At 42.8% G+C, this 20,749-nt stretch overlaps 1 protein-coding gene across 2 annotated transcripts in view; it reads left to right on the top strand.

The window, feature by feature from the left end:
* SMOX (spermine oxidase) overlaps positions 1-20,749 on the top strand; it is a 56,855-nt gene that overhangs the window by 27,266 nt on the left and 8,840 nt on the right. For both annotated transcript variants that reach the window (XM_085314670.1, XM_085314671.1), the window contains exons 2-5: positions 2,654-2,888; positions 7,215-7,441; positions 15,498-15,671; positions 18,311-19,010. In XM_085314670.1, coding sequence (XP_085170796.1) covers positions 2,681-2,888; positions 7,215-7,441; positions 15,498-15,671; positions 18,311-19,010 — 1,309 coding nt within the window. In that variant the 5' untranslated portion in view covers positions 2,654-2,680. The remainder of the gene's footprint in view (positions 1-2,653; positions 2,889-7,214; positions 7,442-15,497; positions 15,672-18,310; positions 19,011-20,749) is intronic.

Below are 20,749 nucleotides of genomic sequence, written 5' to 3' on the forward strand. Positions count from 1 at the left end.
CTGCATGCTTGACATGTTTGACTCCTGCTTGGGAATAACTCTCCAAATGGCTGACTCCACATGAGAGAGATCTGCCAGCTCAGATCCATCAGTCAAGAGGTGAAAATAGTGAGATCTGATTGATGTAACCACAGGTAGAAGTCTGTAGTATGGTTGYAGCCAAAGCTGGCTAGATGTCATCTTTTTTGTTGTTCAGCAACATTTGGAACAAGCTATATTCATCGAAGCAGAGTTTGCTATAGGCACTTTGCTAAAATCTCTTGCAGACAAGCCCAAATAGAAYGGATTGGGCTGAAGTTTCAGCATTTGAAACAAAACCGTTTCAAAATAGTTGTGAAGAGTGCAGGCAAGATCATTTTACTTTTTATACCACTGCTTTAAAGACTACTGAATTCAATCTAGTGTCATCTCTCTATTACCCATAGCGGGACACAGTTGGTCAAGAAAGATAAATGCTTTGTGATTGTGGAATAAAAGGAACTCTCCAAATGAAAATACTATTGTTTTGTCCTTCATTAGTACACACGGTCACATGCTGCAGTGGCCCAGCAGTGTCTTAAGTACAAAGGTTTGATTCTTCTCCTGGTGGTGCAAGAGAGGAACAGTAGTCTTTGATGTTGGCCAAGTGTTGGGAGACAGGAAAAGGAGAAGGGAGTTGGGGAAGAGCTCTGAAGGAATATCCTCTGTGTTTTGTTTGTTTGTTTGTTTTTAAAACTCTGCTTTCAGTAAGTATTGGATATGGAGGACAGTAAAAAGGCAGAGAATGATGTGTGTACTTTGTCCAAATCATTGGGCACCAGCTAATTCAAGAGTTGATTGAATCTTGGACTATGTATCTCTCCTTTAGAAGCCAGGAAAACATATCCTYTTGAATCTGGATGGAGTGTGGGTCTTCATATGCTGTTCTTTGGCACTCTAGAGGATACATGTAAACCTATCCAGACTAGACATTGACATTTGTGCATAGGGACATCCTACAYGTATGATCCCTGAGAAAAGGTTAAACCTTCCTTGCAAGGAGACTGGAAGCACTGACTGTGGCTGCTGGCAGCTAAGGTGGTGACTTTGGCCTACTGTCTCTCTGGAGAAGGCCTGGTGGACACTCTGCTTCCTCTGGTTCCTGCCACATGTTGTGTCGTTTGACTTTTCTTCCTAATATAATGAAGTTCATGGCATTGATTCCTATTGCTGTGGATGAGAACAGCTGTCTTGTTTGAGTGGGCGTATTTTCTATCTCCTGGCTCCTAAATCAGAGCATAAAATTTTCACTGGAGCAYGTCCACAATACCTCCATATTCTCAAGAGTATATAAGCAGACAGGGACAGAATATGCATTCAGGCCATGTACTAAAATAAGGCAATGGGACCTGAAACTAGGAGTGCACACAGTCAAAAAGACAGCCTCTAGGATTTTGCAAAGAAAAATGAGATGCYTCTTGGAGGATTGGTTGGCTATGTTGCATAGATGAAGGTACTYGAGTACTGYGTCCAGTTCTGGRCTCCCCASTACAAGAGAGACATGGAGCTACTGGAGAGAGTCCAGCGTAGGGCTATGAAGATGATCCGAGGGCTGGAGCACCTGCCCTGTGAGGAACGGCTGCGAGAGCTGGGCCTCTTCAGCCTGGGGAAGAGAAGACTGAGGGGGGATCTTATCGATGTGTACAAGTACCTGAAGGGAGGGTGTCAAGGGGACAGGGCCAAACTCTTTTGAGTTGTCCCATGTGACAGGACAAGAGGCGATGGGCAGAAATTGAAGCACAGGCAGTTCCGCCTGACCGTGAGGGGGAATTTCTTCCCTGTGAGAGTGACGGAGCGCTGGACCAGGTTGCCCAGAGAGGTTGTGGAGTCTCCTTCTCTGGAGATCTTCAAGGCCTGCCTGTATGCAGCCCTGTCTACCATGCTCTAGGTGGCCCTGCTGAGTGGGGAGGTTGGACTAGATGATCTCCAGAGGTCCCTTCCAACTTTACTGATTCTATGATTTCTAATATCAATCTAATGGGAATAGATATGGATTTGAACCTCTCCTAACACTAAGACCGATCCTGATGTGACAGGATGGTGTTGGCTTGGAGGCTGTGTCATGTGACTGAATTTTTCAGTTGACCSTCATTGGCTTTCATCAGTTGAAACATTTTGTCCATCTGTACCATTGCTGTAATGATTGGTTTGATATCTGATCTCCATGCTTTCAGTTAAATCCTCTTTACCAAGTCCCGTAGTTATATGATCTGAAGCTTATGCTTTGTGGTTGCCACAGAGGCATAGTGAAGCTTCATTACTGTATTGTGAAGCTCGTTGTTCTTGGGTATGTGATTTTCCTTTTTATTTTTTGAAGTCTTTACCACAAAATTGCCACTTCTTGATGTTATTTAAAGAGATTGGAGTTTGCAAATCCTTTGACTTCTCTAGAAATAGAATACATGGTTGCAAGAGGGTGGAGATTTCTGGAGTTTCCAGTGTTGGTACTGCAGACCAAAAATCTGACCTCGGTTATCCTTTCTGTGCATCCAATTTGAAAGTCTGGTTCTAGTTCACAAGTTCACTTTCTTTCCTTCTGTACATTTTTTTTTTTTACAGACTTCTTTAGGATTTTTAACTGCAGGGCTAAGTGYGAGCCAAGTTCCCTGAAAATGCTTGTTTGCTTTTTCCATAGGTTCCTTAGAAAGAGAGCTTGGACGGCATGCAAAGTTGTGAAATATCTGCAGACAGCACGGATGATCCTCTTAGTAGTGGCCTACGGAGAAAACGACAGCCTCGAATAGTAGTTATTGGTGCTGGGCTTGCGGGCCTGTCAGCTGCAAAAGCGCTCTTGGAAAGTGGTTTCACGGATGTAACTATCCTTGAGGCAACTGATCGAATTGGAGGCCGAGTGCAAAGTGTGAAACTTGGTAAGAGCAGGATTTTGGTAGCAACGCATTGGGTTTTCTTTCTGAATTTGRCTAGCAAGCTTTTGTATTATTATTAAGTTACTTTGTTCTTGAAAGCTTGCTTTTTTGGTCRATGTGCACATGCAGAAGGGTACTTGAGGTATGACATTATCAGACACGTGACTGCTTGGGCTTCCTTTAGGGTGGGTGGGCAAATTTGGGCTGTGCTTACAACACCTTCAGATCTTYAGATGGAAGACTACTCCAAAGTGGACCATATTTGCATAAAATGAAGATCTTGGTGATTGTTTATCTGTTTATAAGAAAAGCTAAGTATAATAGGCTTGTGAGAAGTACCTTGTGATTGACTAAGTTTATCAAGACAGTTTCCACCACAGTTTTCAAGCCTGACTCTTGCTTAAGAGCAGTCAGTAAACTCCTGACCAGAGAACATCCATTTCTCTGTGACTTACATCACTTGCAAAGGGACAAGCTCAGAGCTATAAATAGGCCCATTCATTTCCCTAGAACTAATTTACTGTGTAGGCACTACCCACTGTGAATCAGGCTGCTGGAAAAACCTCTTCAATATATCCTTTCATCATGATTTGCAGCTTTCCTACCTCTGTGGCTTCCTTTCTCGGCATGTAATAGTGGTGCAGACACTGGATATTTTAATCCTATCCTGTAAAATCTCTAAATGCAAAGTTACTGGAACAAATGTTGCCCTTTGCAGTGCAGTAGTSAATGAGATTTCCCCTGGTATCTAGAAGGACATTGCCTGTCTTCTCCGCAGGAGGCGAACAGCTCTTCATTTTTACTGAATTGTCTTCCTGATTTCAATTAACTAGTTCTGCTTCTGATCCCACTCTGTGTATTTATTAACTCCAGCCTCTTGCTGGCCTCCTTTCTTTTTACTTCTCAGGTCGTTAAATCACATACTGCATTTCACTCGATAAATTTACAATAGTAAATAAACAGCAGTGTCCTATGAACTTTTAGAAGGGAAATGAATGAAAAGGCAGTCGGACAAATCTAATCTCCAGGGTCTTAACAGGGCACTTTGCATTCTGCTGAGACTTGGCATAGAGGTTAGAATGGGAAGTGTGTCCTTTACTCACAATACACTGTATTAAAAATATCCTGTATCATGTCTGTGAAAGGAGGGAAGTGTTAGAGATCTGAAATCTTCAGGGAGCGATAAATATTTTTGTCAGTGCACCTGTGAAATAATTTTGTGGTACTAATACAGAGACCATTTCTGTCATCTTTGGACACCTTCACCAGTTACTCACATCTCTGCCTTTGCTGAGAATCTACCTCCTGTTAGAGGAGGTTACCACTTCTTAACTAACATGAAGCCAAAGCAGGCTTTTCTGCTTGGTGAAGATGATGCAGTTTGTAGCTGTAACCATTATTTGCAGAGTAAAGGACTGGAATCTAAAATTTTAATCTTGATATKTTAACACTTGTTTGAAAACTGTGACCTGTCTTGTCTCTTCTTATCTTCTGCAAATTAGCAAAATTACACTGTGCAGGTAATGCATGCAGCTCTTTACCAAGGTAGTGCATGTTCTGGCACCTTGTGAGCTTTGCAGATGCGCACACTGTATAGCCGCACTATTTTGGAGCTCTGCTGGGTGGTAAAGCCTTCAGAAGCAGCATTTACCAGGAGCCTCCTTATTCCCTGGTTACAAAAGCGACAGGGAAGCATGATGCTAGGCAGTASTGTCTTCTTCTGTACTGCCCAGAGCATCAAGGTCACACCTGGGGCAGGTGAGACCTGCTCATTTCTCAGATCTGGCTAAAACTTCCACAAAACTACTACAGAAGGGGTTCTTCTGAGTCTTCAACATACAACCGCTTTGATCTGCTGGTTTGAAAGGAGTTTAAATATTAGACTTTTCTGGCTACTCCCCTCTGATGCAAGATGAAATTTAAACCTTCAGCACAGATAGGATTACACCTTCACAGAGTTATATCCTAGTACTTCCACTCTCACTGAGCAATGCTGTATCCTGCAGGGGTTAGTATTTTCCTTTACTTCAGGGCCAGTTTTAAAGKATGTTGCTACTAAGCGCAGGAGAATAATTTGGATTTTCAGAGGTTCGATTCCTTGTCTCTAACACAGGCGAGGCAGAGGGTTTGTGTGTCTGTGGACTGTAAGTGTATTTCTTGTATATGATATATAACATCTGTATCCACTGCAGATATTTCACGACAGGATGCCTGAGGAGTAGTCAGGGATTCAAAGGGAAATGTGAAAGTTCCTGTGCATATTCAGAAGGCTTGATATGCAATCTATGCATTCCTTTGGAAAATTGCTGGTATGGTATATTGTTGTGTATAGGCCTGTTTTGACTGCTGCTTGTATGTCAATAATTATATTCGCAGAGTAGCAGGCAGATTTTACAAAAAACTTGTTCTATTGTGTGTTTCATTCAAAGTAGTTTAATACTGAAACTGAAATCTTTTAAAGCCTTGAAAGTGAATTAGGTTTCTCTGTTTAAAAAAAAGATGTTATTTAATCTTACATTTTCAAATAACTTATGTAATTTATACTAGGTAATAACTGGATTATCTGCTTGGGAGTAATGCTAGTGAATTTCTAAGTATTACAGGCTAGATGACTATTTTTAATTTCCTGATATTTGAATACATTCCACACAGCCACTGAAAATGAGAGAACTTGGATCACATCAGTCATGTTACTGAGCACCAATTGAGAGGGACCTGCTGGTGCTTTTGGCATTCCTTGGAGAGATCAGGTGCCCTATAAAAAAGAACTAGATCCAGGGGGGTTGTTAGTACAGCAAAGAGCAAGCTCTTGACATGAAGCAGCAGGCAGTATTCCTGCTGATGATCTCGTATGTGAGGACTTGCAGGAGGATTGCAGTTAACAAGGTGACTGCCACATGCAATATTTATGAGCCTTGTACCTTGGCTGCCAATGTACAGCAGTCATTTCCACGAGGCTGGATGCTCTGAGGGTATATTAGAATTTGTGGTGCCTTAAATATTCACGTTTGTGCCTTGATGTTGCACATCTTTAAGCACGTATTTTATTTTAGGTGTGCATAGAAGTCTTTGCACTCTGAAGCCCTCAAACATATTTTGAAGGGCAGTCACCAGTGCTCCTTAATGATGAGGTTGTTGTCTTCTTGAAAAACAAGGTGTGTGAAGCTTCCCTCTGAGGTAGGGTCTCAGCTGGACAGTGGCATTTCTTGGAGCTTGCTCCCAGTAAACCTTAGTGCATTTGTATAATGCTGCAATGTTTTTGAGCATCTATTTACATGTGAAACAACACGTGATGGCTGGTAACTGCATGATCCTTTCTTCATCAAGCAAGATCCTGTTGAGAGTGAAAACCTTCAGCCTGCTAACTACTCCACTTGTTCTTAATCACACATTCAAATACCTCTACAGAATGAGTGATACTATGTGGTGTTGTCTGGGATACTGAGAAGGACGATGACTGGTTTGTCAGATTTTTTAAAAACAGTTAGCTTTGGACTTCTGAACCTGATTTAAATTTTCAAAGGCATAAATAGTAAAATATAACCTATTTCCTCATTTCAGGAATGCATATATATTTTTGCATTTCAGATGGCCTGAGGCATTTTTATAAATAACTTACATTTTTAATCACAAGGCAGGGCTTAGTATGCAGGCCAATGTTACTGTCCCAAGGCAGTCCCCATTTTTCCTGCATCTTGCTGCTTTTTTTTTTCCTGAATCTGGATATCCATCTCCTCCTGTCCAATATAGTAGATATTTGAAGTCTTTAGGTAATCTATATATGTTCTTTCCCTCCTGCTTTAATATTTGTGTAAGTATTCTCTTATGTCCTATTTGAAATACTACCATGTGGATTCTTACAGCTCTTCTCCTTTACTCCCTCACCCACCTTTCACTAGTATATAGCTTACACGAACAGTACATCCTCTACTCTCCAGTCTTGTTCTTAGGTGCAATTTTATAGAAGATGATATAGAAAGGCCAAGTAGCAGGCATAGAGCAGCTGGCAACAACCGTGATAAGAACTGGGAACCTTAAAGATTCCACATTTCACTGTAAGTATCAGTGGTGGCACTGTGGTGTATCTTTACTGGAAACATCTCATCTTTCTTGCACTGTCTGACATTGTATCCTGAAGGACTTGTTTGAAGAACACTGATATTACCCTCATATAGCAGGGAAAGCTCTACTTAAATGATGTTCAAACACGTGGTGTACTTAGGCAATTGCTCTGGTTTTGCACATGTACATTTCATTTGAGATTGAGTGTGACACACTTTCAGAAAAATGGGTTTCTATAACTAGTCTGCTTGGTTTACACTCCTACAGAGCACGCCACTTTTGAACTGGGAGCTACGTGGATCCATGGTTCACATGGAAACCCAGTCTATCATCTAGCAGAAGACAATGGTTTACTTGAGGAGACTACTGATGGTGAGAGAAGCGTTGGCCGGATCAGTCTTTACTCCAAGAATGGGGTGGCTTATCATCTTACCAACAATGGACAAAGGATCCCAAAAGATGTGGTTGAAGAATTCAGTGATTTATACAACGAGGTTGGTATTCAGCTGCTCTGTCAGGCTGTAGATTTGTCTGAAACATGGGGACCCCTTGTCAGGTTTAACACTGCAGATGCTGGGCAATGGTGGAAAACTGGTAACATCCTGAATTTCTTTTCAAAAGATCCAATGCTTAGTTTACTTCCATCTGCTTAACTCTTCCCCATTCAACATCCCTGATGTGGGATTAACTCACTGTTGTTAGGAAGAACAATCTTTCCATGTTTGTCATCAATTTAATCACTTCCAGCAACGATTGCTGGGGAGATCCAATCTTTTGCTATAGAAATCATTGCTACTTAATTAGCAGGATAAAGTAGGGATCAAATTACTAAACAAAGTAGAATGCAAAATCTTAACAACAACTAAAATATTGTAGCTCTGTGACATTTTATTGATGTTATAAATACCATAGCGTGCTGTGTAGTATGCCAAAGTCAGTGCAGCATCGCAGGCACTGCAAGATTTCTTGCATCAGAAGGCAATTGGCGTACTTTGCAGGAGATTCAGACCGATAGGGGCTTCACTATAAAGTTATTTTAGTTTGTTCTGCATCACGTTCAGCGATGACCTCTTCATTTCAATGTAGAGTGGAGCCTCGTTGTAGGGCTGAAGAGCCAAATCAAAACAAACTACAGATGCAGACTCTAAAAGTACTAAGTGGAATATTGCAGGGTGGAAATGGAAATGCATGTTTAGTGAAAAGATTAACCGCTGCTAAAGAAGCAATAAGCTGATGTTAGGTTCCTTGACAGGAAGAACCAAATATGCTTTGATGTAACTCAGCATTGCTCTCATGATTCTGCGGTGTTTCTGTCAGAGGGAAAATGCAGTTCTATATATTGATTTGTGTTACATGTGAAGTAGAAAGATTGATGGTACTTCTATCGGCTTTCACTAGCTAGAGTTAGCCTTAGAATAGAGTGGAGTCAAAGGAGGAGGCTTATCAAAGTTCATTTATAATTTATTTTTTCCATGTCACTTAGAAATTATATTTTGGGAAGGGAAGCTCAATGAAGAATATCTTGTTCTCCAAGGAATGTGATCTCTGAGTGGTTTGTATAAAATAGAGCAAAATCTTATTAACTTTTTTTGGCTACAGTCATGTCTAAAACCCCCAGATTTTCATCTGACAGGCAACTTCATCAGTATTTGATATTTGGCTAAACACACACCAGATTCAGGTTACTCTTATATACTTTATGTTTAAAAATACATCCTTAAACGTTCAGAAAGCCACCAAGAAAAACTTTTTACTGTGGCCTGTGATCAGTTATCATGAATTGAATGTAGAGAAGGAATCAGGACGTTTTAGTTGGAAAGACTTTTGACGTTTGGGGCCTTGGAGCTGGAATCTGTGATAGGATGGCACAAAATCACTTCAGTTATAGAGGAGAGTGGTAGGAATTTTAGAGAAACTTCATTAAGGAAGGAGTTCAGCAGACCACAGCATGAGAGGGAATTCTTGGACAACTGAAGGTGGAGATAATTTGTTTGAACATCTTTTTCATATTACTGGATTGAAAACGTAATCCCAATCAACGGGGGAAAAAAAAGTAAGATGACTTTGGAGCAAGGTCAACAGCAAATAAGTCTGGAAGAGAGAGAGAGGGAATAAGTGAAAATAGTGCAGTGAGAAACATTAATGCGTGTAAATGGACGGAACACCACCAAATTGCAGGCAGTGTTCAATGATCATCTTGTCTTAAAGAAAATAAATAGAAAATCTCCAGCAAAGAGGGGGTGTCGGGGGTAGACAGACTCTGAATAGAAGAAAACACAAAGATGAAAGCTACTTAGTTTTRAGGTACAGCTTATAAAACAAAGACTGTAACAAGGTGCAGACGTTTTAAAAATGATTAATTTAGTAAACCTACCCTTTCCTTTAAAASAAAAGAAAGGGAGCAGCCAGTGACATGAAAGAACAACACATTAAAAGTTAATCTTCTTTATGCAACATGTAATTAGCTTATCGTTGCCACAGGATATCTTTATTGCTAGGAGACAGAAAAGGATTTCACGTTTATGGATTGTAAAAATGTCTACAGCTAGTCTTTGCCATAAAAAACTGTGTAAGAGACAGCTTAAGCCAAGAGGAGGACATCAGCCAACCTCTAATTGCTTTTGATGGGGAGGTACTTTGTGCTGGCATTTGTTGTGAGGGCAGCTCATGGTGCTGTGAAGCTTCTTGTCCTGGCTTTTCTTTGGGGTGTTAGACTAAATGATCTTTAGGGATTTAAGACAACTGACCATGAGTTCTTCCCTGTGCTATTTCAGAAAAGTGAGAATTAAGGCGAGCTGTGTGAAGTGCTGAAAAACTCTTKTTAAAAAAAGACTGTGTGAAATACAAGTTGGCGGCTGCATGTGCCACAGGCCTGCACCTTTGGGAACCTTTTCCTTTGGCATAAAGTGCAGCAGAGGTTTCTCTTTATGCATAGGTAGAGTCAGTCTGGTGTATCTTTGCTTTCCTTCAGCTTTTCTGCATTTTCATCGTTCCGTTGGGTTTTTCTGTCCTGGCTGGCCAGTACTCTCTTGCTTTAACCTGTGAGGAAGTGGGTGCTGGGGAGAAAAGGTGGGAGTTTGGGCTTCAGTTCTGTACCTCTACTTTTATTTGGAGGCAAGATTTTAGCGAGAAGTATTTTTGTCACGTCCTGAGGTTGTCACACCAAGGTAAAGAGCAGTTCTGCAGCTCACCAAATCCTGAAGTCAGGTGCATGTGATAGACTTATACTCTGCCTTGTAAGAGCTCCCAGAGCCTTCTCAGGACTCCCTGCTGTTAGCATTGCACCCTCCCTCACTACATCTCGCCCTGTAGAAGAGCAAGCAGTAGCAAAGGCTGCAACGCAGACTGTCCTGACCTGGAAAGAAGAAAAAAAAAGCAGCAGCAACCACATGATGTAAACGCTAATCAGGGATGGAGCACTGGCATTAACAGTGGAAAATGCAGTCCTGAATGAACAGGGGCTAAATTTGTCACAGTTTCACATGCCTGCCTTCCCCTGCGCAGCCTGCTCGCTTCCCACGAACTCGCACACTGCCCTTCTTTTGCTGCAGCTGCTGCTGTGTGCTTGGGTTCAAGTGTGTCCTCCAGCCCCGCTTCTCCATCTGCGTGTCCCTACTTCTGCTTATCTTGTTGTTCAGACTCTGAATTCTGGTGAATACAAAGAGCAGAGGGTCCCTTTTGAATGAATGTTTCCCTTGGCATGTAGGTCACTGAAGCTGGAGCTTAGCAAAGCCTTAGGACTCCCTAAGCAATGCCTAAGCAATAAGGGACTCCTATACTGAGTTCTCCTGGTATGAGAGGCAAAGAACCCCAGTACCTCCACAACCTTGCCTTGTTTGTTCACTTGGAAAGTTCTTACACTTTTTCCGGGAGCTTTTCCAAATTTTTCTTTTTTTTTGGCTGTCTTTGTCTATACAAGTTTTGCTTCGTTTTGTTCGTAGTAGCTTGAATTTTTAATAGCTACGGGGATATCTCACAGAAGCCTTTATTTGGTTGTGAGGAAGACGTGCAATAAGACTGCTCATCTCTTCATTTCTATAGCAGAAAGGACAGTCAAAGTCTTACTGCGAGCTGGTGACCAAGCTGACTTGAGTGCTCTTCTGAGAGAGCACTAGCAAGCTTGGCAGTGTCTGTAAGGATTGTCTCCATTGCTGCAGAGCAGCTACCTGTATTTCCACTCGCTCCCTTGCCAAGCAGTGCCCATCATGAAGGGCATCAGGCCTGCATTCGGCAAGACAGCTCTCTGGCTATGGTTGTTTTAAGACTGTCCTTATAATTTGTACTGTGGAGGGCTGGCATTGCTTAGGGTCATCATCTGCCCACTTAGTTGGCCTCATCAAAGTAAGGAGGAAGGGTTAAGTACCAGCACTGGGAAGTTCTCAGGCCTGTCCTGTCCATACCACATGCATGATTGGTATCCATACCAATCTTTGTTCCTTCATTGCCAGTTCTGCTAGGATAACTGGGGGGATCCTGGGGTTGGGAGGGATTTAGGGCTCTGCTTGCTTGTAGCACACTTGCACGCTGCACAGAAACGGGGCAGGAGCGTGACCTCCGAGGGCTGTAGCTCGAGGGTGCACATGTATGTAGAACCGCTGAGAAAATGTGAATCAGGTTTAGCTCGGTTGGTTGGAGTGTGGTGCTGCTAATGCCAAGGTCATGGGTTCAATCCCTGTATGGGACTATGCTGAGGGTTGGACTAGATGATCTCCAGAGGTCCCTTCCAACTTTACCATTCTGTGATTCTATGAATCTGGACAACCCATCTCAGAGCTGTTCTTCTGTCACTAGTAAGTGCCCTTTTTTCACTGCAAAGAGATACTTAACACCAACTCCCAGGTATCTGCGAAGAGTGGGAGGCAGTTGGTGACTTTGGCTAGTTAAACCCAGGTAACAGACTGCACTGCTTTTCCTGTCCAGTGTCCAGGGATTTCACAGTCCACTGGTCAACTTGATTTAAAAAACGTGCCTTTTTTCACTTAGGCTTTTCAGTAAAGGCCCTAAGGGCCCGCTTCCCAGGAACCCTCCCTTTAGCAATCAGCTAATTAATGGCCTCCTTATCTGTCAGCTTTCTCCTGTGTGCTGCACAGTTTCTGGGGGAGGGATGCAGCCAAAGAATTGCAGAATTTTCCACCCTTCTCACCCCCACCCTGTGCTGGGCTTGATGCCATCTCCAATTAAACTCTAGTGCCTTGCATTATTGTAGAAAGCAGGGCTGGAGGGCCACTGAGAGTCACCGTTCCCTCCCTGCCCCTCTATTGCACTGACAGATGTCTGCCCTAGTAACAGCTTGGGCCTATCTCCTTCAGAGGTTTTGCCCATCGGACCGGGGATTAAGTCACTTGAGTTTTAAAGCCAAGTGACAAAAAGACAATGCTAAGGCTTGTCAGCTGCTCTGACAGGAAAGAGCGTGGATGGGGATGTGCTTTCCTGATCTCCTCCAGTACTGAAAAACTTCTTTATTTAGATTTGTTCTTCCTAAGAGACTGCCTCTTCCTGTGGTAGATGAGCACATACGTATTAAACTTGTAGGTGGAAACCTTAGGGTAATAGAAAGGACATCCCTGGCAGAGGCTGTGTTCTCTGCGGAGACAGCTGCTGCAAAGCTGATCGGAAAGGAGACAGACTATTTGAGCTGAAGTGAAGCCGTTTTAGGATTAAAGCCATTCAGTTAACTCTTTTTAGACTTCGATGTTGAGCCACGTTTCCCTTCAGGATTGTATGTAGACCCTCAATATTAAGGATGGCTGTCTACCTAAAAAGGATAGTCGCTTGAGAGGTTCTGCTGCTTTTGCTTCTGTTCATGGTTCTTGCAGATTTGCTTCTGGGACCACTTATTGTGCCCCAACCTAGAGGAGCTTCAGGGTGAGAAATGAGTGGATTGTTGCTTCAGGATGTGAATTAACCTATAGTACAAGCCAGGAGAAAATACAGATGCAATCTGCCTTTTCTTTTGTTTTTTTTTTTCTTTTTCCCTTCTTCCTGCTGTGTCAGGTCTGTCTGTGATTAGAGAAAAAGAGATGAATCTGGACTGCATATGGTGTAGTTGTCCTTGCTGATGGGCAGATGGGCATGGTGCCCTCAGTTTTGATTCGTGGCCATTTTGTAGGGTAAATTATAAAATCAACAGAATCTTTCAGCAGGTTCTTGACACTACCTTTCAGCAGGCTTTACTTGATGTTTACAGCACAGGGAATTGTTCATTTCTGCTCTTTCCTCTGTTGGGCAATGAGGAATACAATGCTTAATAAAAACACGCCCATGACTCACTTATCCTTTTGGCCAAGTGGTAACTGGGTTTTAATACAGCTTTGCTTGTCTTGTGAATGCGTTATCTGCTTATAGTGTGCAATCGGCTTATGAAAGCTGAGCTGCATTATGCTGACGCAAGGTCTATGCAGCTTGTACTTGTTTGGGCTTCGGAAATCGGTAGACCTGAGAACCGTGGGACGTTGAAACTGCCAAAGAGCTTGTGACATTGGGGGATAGAGAAGAGATCATTTCTTTTCCTTTGCTGGAAGTCTTCACTTCAGCATAGGACATTGCTCCTAGCCTTTCTTACCTGGAAATCTTGGAATGGCTACATGTCCTATCAGTGCCTGCAATTCTCTTCTGTCTTCCGCAGTTCCACTCATTTTTTATGACTACTTCTCCTCCCTTCTTTTGTATATATTCCTTTTTTCYCCCTCTTTCACTTATTTTCTTCTTTGATTTCCTTGCCATCCCTTACTTGTTCTCATCTACTGTCCTTCCCCCATTCATTTACCTGCTCTCTCTTACTCCTACCACTGTCATGCATYTTCCCTCATTGTATCCCTTCCCTCATCTTCCCTCCATTCAGCCTCCTCAAATACACCTTACTCCTAAACCCTGAGAGAAAATATAAATCGTATCAAGCTTCTGGAGAGCATGGATGGCAGTTGGACACTAAAACATGGTGGGTTAGCCAAATGAGGAGAGAACAGGAAGCTTTAGGAGACTTTGGAGAGGATGGCACAGTACTGCCTGCTTCCTACTAGGCATTTACTTTCTAGTGAACTCTAAGTACTGGATATACCCAAATAATCTGTCTCCAGAAAGGAACATGAGTTGTAATCAAACCGTCTTTGACAAGAAAAACAGGCAGGGATCTTGCCACTTTACTTATAAAAGCACTGTGCACTCCTGTGGCATGATGTAAATGAGAAAGTGACTCATTCTGGGCAAACAAGTTATTAATGGGATGAGTTGCCCTTCTTGAGGTACCTTTTAAGAACTTCTTTGTGCGATGTTACAAAGTTCCTCAGAATTTTTCTGTGGAAAYGAAGGGCCATGATTCAACTGCAAGCCATTCTGAGAATCTTGCAGACAGAAGTACTTATTGCCGCAGACAGTCGCAAGCGGATGGCCAGGGTTGATGATTGTTTTCTTGCTTTTAAGCAGCTTATACTGTGGAAAACTGTAGTAAAAAAATATCAGAAAGATCTTCAAAGAGGAATGATTTGTAAGAAAGGGATCTTTCCTGTGGGTCCTTCTCAGGCTGATTCCTGGTTGTGGTATTTTGAAGTTTTTGTTTGGATCTATACTTTTTCTGTACTCAACAAGAAAAATGTGTGTGCATACAAAATTCCTTTGCTAAGCTTGTGCTTGTTACTTCCTATTTCTCGGGGGACAACAGAAAAGTAAGAAAATGAATTCCCCCAGTTTGATGGATTCCTGGGCATTGCTGCTGAACAGTTGGGATAATGGAGAGGGTGGAAAGGCTGGTTCCAGATTAGAGTAGTCAAACTCCTGGGCCCTGCTACCTGAGGAAGGTTTTAAACATGGAGTCTACAGCAGGAATTGCACCTGACACACTGAGGTTGTAGGAAAGAAGAGCTGATGCCTTAATGTCAGAGGCTAGGGAGCACATAAGTCTTAGTGTGTGAGTTCGCTCCTAGCAGACTTTGAATGGAGAACGGGGTTGACCCAGGTTATGTCACTGCTCAACACAGTCAAAAATCACACCTAACCGTGCCCTGTAGAAAAGCTAGAAATCTGAATCTCCTCAAATTAAAAATCTGCCCTCATAGCATCCTCAGATGCCCTTCTGTCGCTCCTGTGGTGGTCTCTAGATGGAGATACTTTGTAGTCTGCCCTTAACCTCCAGGGAGCTGACTTACTGATTCAGCTGCMATATCTAAACAGCTGGTCAAATAACAGGATTTAGCTCCTGAAAATGGCAGGATTGTCTGGCCTGGTCTTATGCCATTGAGAGAATGGACATACTCAACAAACAGCTTAATAGTAATTAAACTATTGCAGGTGAGCAAGGGTGATTATCTGTGGCCTTTTTTTTTGCGTGGAGGAGGGAAGTACTGTGTCTTCTTCTGACCAATAGAACTGTGGGTGCAACTTGATATGGGGTTGGAACAGAGGGTACAATAAACTGCTGAAGCTCATTAGAAGCCTGGATCTCCAGAGYTGGCAAAAGGAGGTGACCTGGTTTTAGATGCAGGAAGAAGCATGCTGTGTGGGGTTTGGATTCTTCTGTGAATCACTTTGTCTTTCTTTCTGTCCTGTCTCTGGCAGGTCTATAACTTGACTCAGGAATTCTTCCAACGAGGTAAACCAGTCAATGCTGAGAGCCAGAATAGTGTGGGCGTCTTTACACGGGACGTAGTGCGCAAACGTGTCAAAGCCGATCCGGATGACACGGAGGCCATCAAGAGGCTGAAACTAGCCATGATCCAGCAGTATCTTAAGGTGTGTGTGCACGTTGTTATTTGTTTGTTTTTTCCCAAGGGCAGATCCATCTTGAACCTCAGAGACCTGGCTAAGCTTTGCCCATCATTGAGGCATTGCTTTCAGTGGACTCTTGCAGCTGGGTCAATTAATATTTATATAGACAACTTTTTCTTTTGAGGCAGATGCTAAGATACTGGGCTGCAAGAAATAATACATTTGCTCATTTTGTCTTTCTTTGAGTTTCCAGATTTCTAATCAGAAGGATATTTCCTAAGCCTTGTTAAATTTTCTGGTGCAATGTAAAGTTTTCTTTCCAACTGAAGCTAGTTTATTGTCAGCTTCTTTGAGAAATGTGTTGTCTTGTGCCTTACACTTGGGACCCCATGATCCAGCCAAAATATCTTTTCCCCCTTCTGCCTCTGTCCGTACCTCAGAGACCAGAAGAAATGTAAATTTGATACTAGTAATTTTCCTGGGGAAATCCCTGGAAAGCATCTTAAAGGTAAAGCAATAAAATCAAAGGCAGATTGTATAAACCCATGTCCTAATCATTTTTCCTCAYGGCTTCCCTAGTTCTTTTTATCTCCTTGATGCCTTGGCCTAAATGAGATCTCTGTGGGACGAGGACTTAATGCTGCATCAAGCACTCCACAAGTAAAGTGTAACAGTCATTCCTATTTCAATTATAATGACTTAAAGGCTTATGAAATGAGGCAGGGGAGCCAACCGGCACTGTGTGACGTGGGTAAGTATGTAGCATTCACTATTCACAGGTGGGAATCTGAAACAAAGAGAGATAAAGACCTACTTGAATCTYGCAGGAGGTCTGTGGTAACACTGAGATTAGAACCCAGGTGTCCTGACCACTGCTCTGATCTGTCAGTGTCCTAACTCAAGACCTTGTACAGCAGGATATCTCTGCAGTTGCCATGTAGTGACTAAATCATTCTGTTAGCCATGTAATATTTTTGGTGTAGATGATGTTAGTCATTTCATATACCTGATTTTTCTGGTGGTTACTTCTGTGGTTGCTRCAGCTAGAGACTTTTCTGTAACTCTTGCAAATCCCTTCCAATGTGTAATACTTGAGAATAACAAAACTTTCTGATATTTAAGACTATCAGATCAGAGCTACTGCTGAGTGGATTAGCTGGTGTCTCAGCTGAAGTCAAGTCTTGGTAGTTGCCTGTTTTTCTCCCTAGTAACTGGTTTGTAGTCTTCCTTCATGGTTGAAATGACACAATAGGTCATCACTGTCTGTCACCTTCATAGTGTGGAGTGTTCAGTGATCCAGCAGGATGAACAGCCTGCTGTGTGATCCRTGGTGGTTAGCCAGTGTGCTGGGTCTGTATGCCAGTGGGCCAACAGCACTGACTCTGGGAGCTGGAGAGTGCTAGCTCCTCAGACGAACTCAGAGGACCGATCTTCAAGGCCTATCTGCTCGTGACCTGGCCCAGTAGTTGCACCTTCTCAGTCCTTCATGGAGAAACTGGGTAGTGCCCAGGAAGGGACATCCGTATGTGTGGATACAGGCACAGGATCACGAGCAGCCTCTTCTCCTGCCTGTGAACCAGTCTAGTACATCTCTGACCTTTCTCTAAAAAGGAGCTTGACTTGTTTGTATGACATCCTAGCCCTGGCAGAGAGATCCATATCCTGCACTAGGATGTTCCATAGGGAGAGGACACTGGGCTTTCCAGGCTTCTCAAAATAGATGTTACAGATTGGAAGGGCCTGGATATTTGGCCAGGCATGGAACTGTAATGTTCCCTCTGCCTAAAATACTYTTTTAAAGAATTACTGTTGGGGAATGAATGCGACTGTGATGATTTGAAGCCCACATTGTAAGATCGCTATGTCCCATGCATCACCATTGTCAGTAGAAACTTATCACAAGTCAGTTAAAACATCCTGCTTTTGTTCCACGGATTGATGCAAGCTACAGCTTTGCCTAATACCTCTGCTAACATTAACAAATAGGTTCTGAGTCTGAACCTTTGATAATCACATCAGGTGAATCAGATGTAAGTGTCTCACATTCTGACATTTCCCTTTTCTATCTAACTCAGTTCCTTCTGTGTTGGATCCTCTCACCTATGMTGCAGGTTGCTAGCTTGGTGGTCGCTAACTATTTGACAGTGTGTTGAAATCATCAGTCAGCAGAAATAGCTGTCAAAAATTTCTCATCTACTCATTGCTCCTCATGGAATGGGAATATTTATTGACATTGGGAAGAACATCTGATTAATACGACTCCATCTTTTGTTCTAGCAGTACCAAGCAGCCAGTCCCTGGCCACTACTGTGGGGTTTTAAATGGAAGGAAATGGTCAGAACTGTAACCCAGAAGGATGCAGAAGGAGAGACATTGTTTCAAAGCTGTGGCCGGTGCAACCAAAGCCAATGCAGCTTGTTACTGTGACAAAACAAAAATKATTTCTCTGATAGGAAGTAAGAGTAAGAATTGATTACCCTCCCCGCCACCCCCCCACAAGCACGCATCCTGTGGTAAAATGCATCTTATTAGCAACAATGATGTAATTTGATAGATTGTATTTGACTCCCAGCTTGTGCAGCTCCTGTGTGCCCTTGCGATGCTGTGCTGTGGCGAAGTGAGTTGCTTTGTGGCAATGTTGCTTTTGTGTTGCTTTTCCTTAGGTAGAGAGTTGTGAGAGCAGCTCCCACAGTATGGATGAGGTCTCGCTCAGTGAATTTGGGGAATGGACCGAAATCCCTGGGGCTCATCACATCATTCCTTGCGGTTTCATTAAAATCGTGGAAATTTTGGCCCGCTCCATTCCTGAGTCTGTCATTCAGCTCCGCAAGCCAGTCAAGTGCATCCACTGGAACCAGTCGGTCAGCAAGGAGATTGAGCGGGTGGCTGACCACAACAGTGACCTCCCTGAGGAGGACAAGGGCTCTAATGTCTTCGTAGAGTGTGAGGACTGTGAGTTCATCCCAGCTGACCACGTCATTGTGACTGTGTCTCTGGGAGTCTTAAAGAAACGCCATGAGAGCCTGTTTCATCCTCGCTTGCCCGAGGAGAAGGTGATGGCCATTGAGAAACTAGGAATCAGTACAACTGACAAGATTTTCCTGGAGTTTGAAGAGCCCTTCTGGAGTTCTGAATGCAACAGTATCCAATTTGTTTGGGAAGATGAGGCAGAGAGTGAGAGCTTGACCTATCCTGAGGACCTGTGGTACAAGAAGATCTGCAGCTTTGATGTGCTCTACCCACCAGAGCGGTATGGCTATGTGCTGAGTGGCTGGATCTGTGGAGAAGAGGCTTTGATTATGGAGAAGTGTGATGATGAAACTGTGGCAGAAACCTGCACTGAAATGCTGCGTAAATTTACAGGTCAGTCATGCTCTGGTTTCTTTGACAAGTCGGGAGGAGAGGGAGAATGGGTCTGGGGTTTTGAATTACTACTGAGAAGGGAAAATATTAAAGTAATTTTTARTTCTTTGGCATTTACATCCCCTTGGATGGGTTCTGCAAGTGCTTCCAACATGTCTCCTGCTGTAGGGGCTTAGGTGTGCCTGAAAGCTATTTACAGAGAGGCTGATAACCAGCTCAAGAAGTGGTAGGCTGAAGTGCCCAGGAATTCCACATGCTCTGTTTTATTTAATCACGGATAATGCTTCATCAGCTGGATGAAGGTGGATGAACTGTCAGAGTCAGGACTCCTGAGGACTGATCTCAGCAGTGGAAAGCAGCAGAGCTCTATTAAAGCTAGTGAGGTTGGATAGAATGAGATCCTGAGATGTAGTGGTTGAATCACATCCCTGACTTCCATTTACCATGAGGCCRTATGGAAATCTCATTGGCCAAGTGTCCACTGATCCTGAGAGTTTACATTTCTAGGTGCCTGACCTAAACCTTCCAGGAYTTCAGACTGATTTAATGGGTACTGAGTTCACATGACATTAAAGGTAGCAGCTGGAGCAATACAGATCGTTTGTGTTCTATGCTGAGAAAATCCAAGATGAGAGCACTAAAAGTTTTGGTACTTGCACAAGCCTGGCCTTAATTTGTCTGCAGTCACTTCTCTAGAGCTTGCACAGCTTTCCAGTGAAGAGGCTTTGAGTGTCTACAGAGCTTTTTGTGATCCTCAGATAGAAAATACTGTGCAAGTATAAAGTGTTACTTCTGAAAGGAATGGTGATTGAGCATTGAGSCAAGGATTTTTGATTTATACGTAATTACAAGCAATTATAAAAGCCACGTGTCGTACAAGATTAGGTGTGGCTTATGTTATTCTAGAGATGAGTCTCCAGATTAAGCTATTTATATCTATTAGCCTGTGTTAGTCAAATATCAATATCCAGCAATTCTTCAGCCTTCCCCTCTTCTCTGTGCACCTCCAATTATCTGGAGAAATTTGCCTTCACAGATTTAACTTTCCTTTATGCTTACAGACCATTTGCTACAGACGGTGCTGAGGTCTAGAGAAAGGGTCCTGAAAGCTGAGCATAACTGGAAACTGCAAAAGAAATATTATGTCTTACTAGCCTCTTTAGAAATCATAAGGTAGACTTTGGTTTCAGAAACTCTAATACTGTAGACTTTGGTTTCAGAAACTGTAATACTGACACCAAAATTGAATCCCAGTTTCAGCTACCACCATAAGTAGTGGCTTTATGTTGGAAAATGAACCTGTTGTGTATCTTCGGCTTGTGACACCTCTTCTCCTGTACCCAGGCAGTTTCTGGTTCCTGAGCTGTTTTCATTTTTAGTGGTATTGGGTATCCCTATGTTATATTGCAGTGTCAGTATGTACTTACCTTCTTTCCTCCTGACCTTGCCAGGCCGTCTGCTGCCCGATGCAGATGTAGCAGGAGGCTCTTCTGCTCTTTAAGGCCAAGTTGTTCCATTCATGATGTCTCCCAAAGTGTATAAACAACATTGTTTGTTGCAGCTCTTTTTGCTTAATCCCCCACTTTTTTTTTTTTTTCTAAAATACCTTGATTAATTTTCGAGAATTTCTTAGGTCTTTCTCACTGTGACAAATGGGAGTGTTCTCTACCTCTTCCTTCCTGCACTCCTTTGCTGTTTTTATAGTTACTGTTATTGTTATTGTTTGCATGTATTGGATG

This window comes from Rhea americana, unplaced genomic scaffold, assembly GCF_003343005.1.
Source record: "Rhea americana isolate MKP2758 unplaced genomic scaffold, rheAme1 scaffold_41, whole genome shotgun sequence".
NCBI classification, from domain to species: domain Eukaryota; kingdom Metazoa; phylum Chordata; class Aves; order Rheiformes; family Rheidae; genus Rhea; species Rhea americana.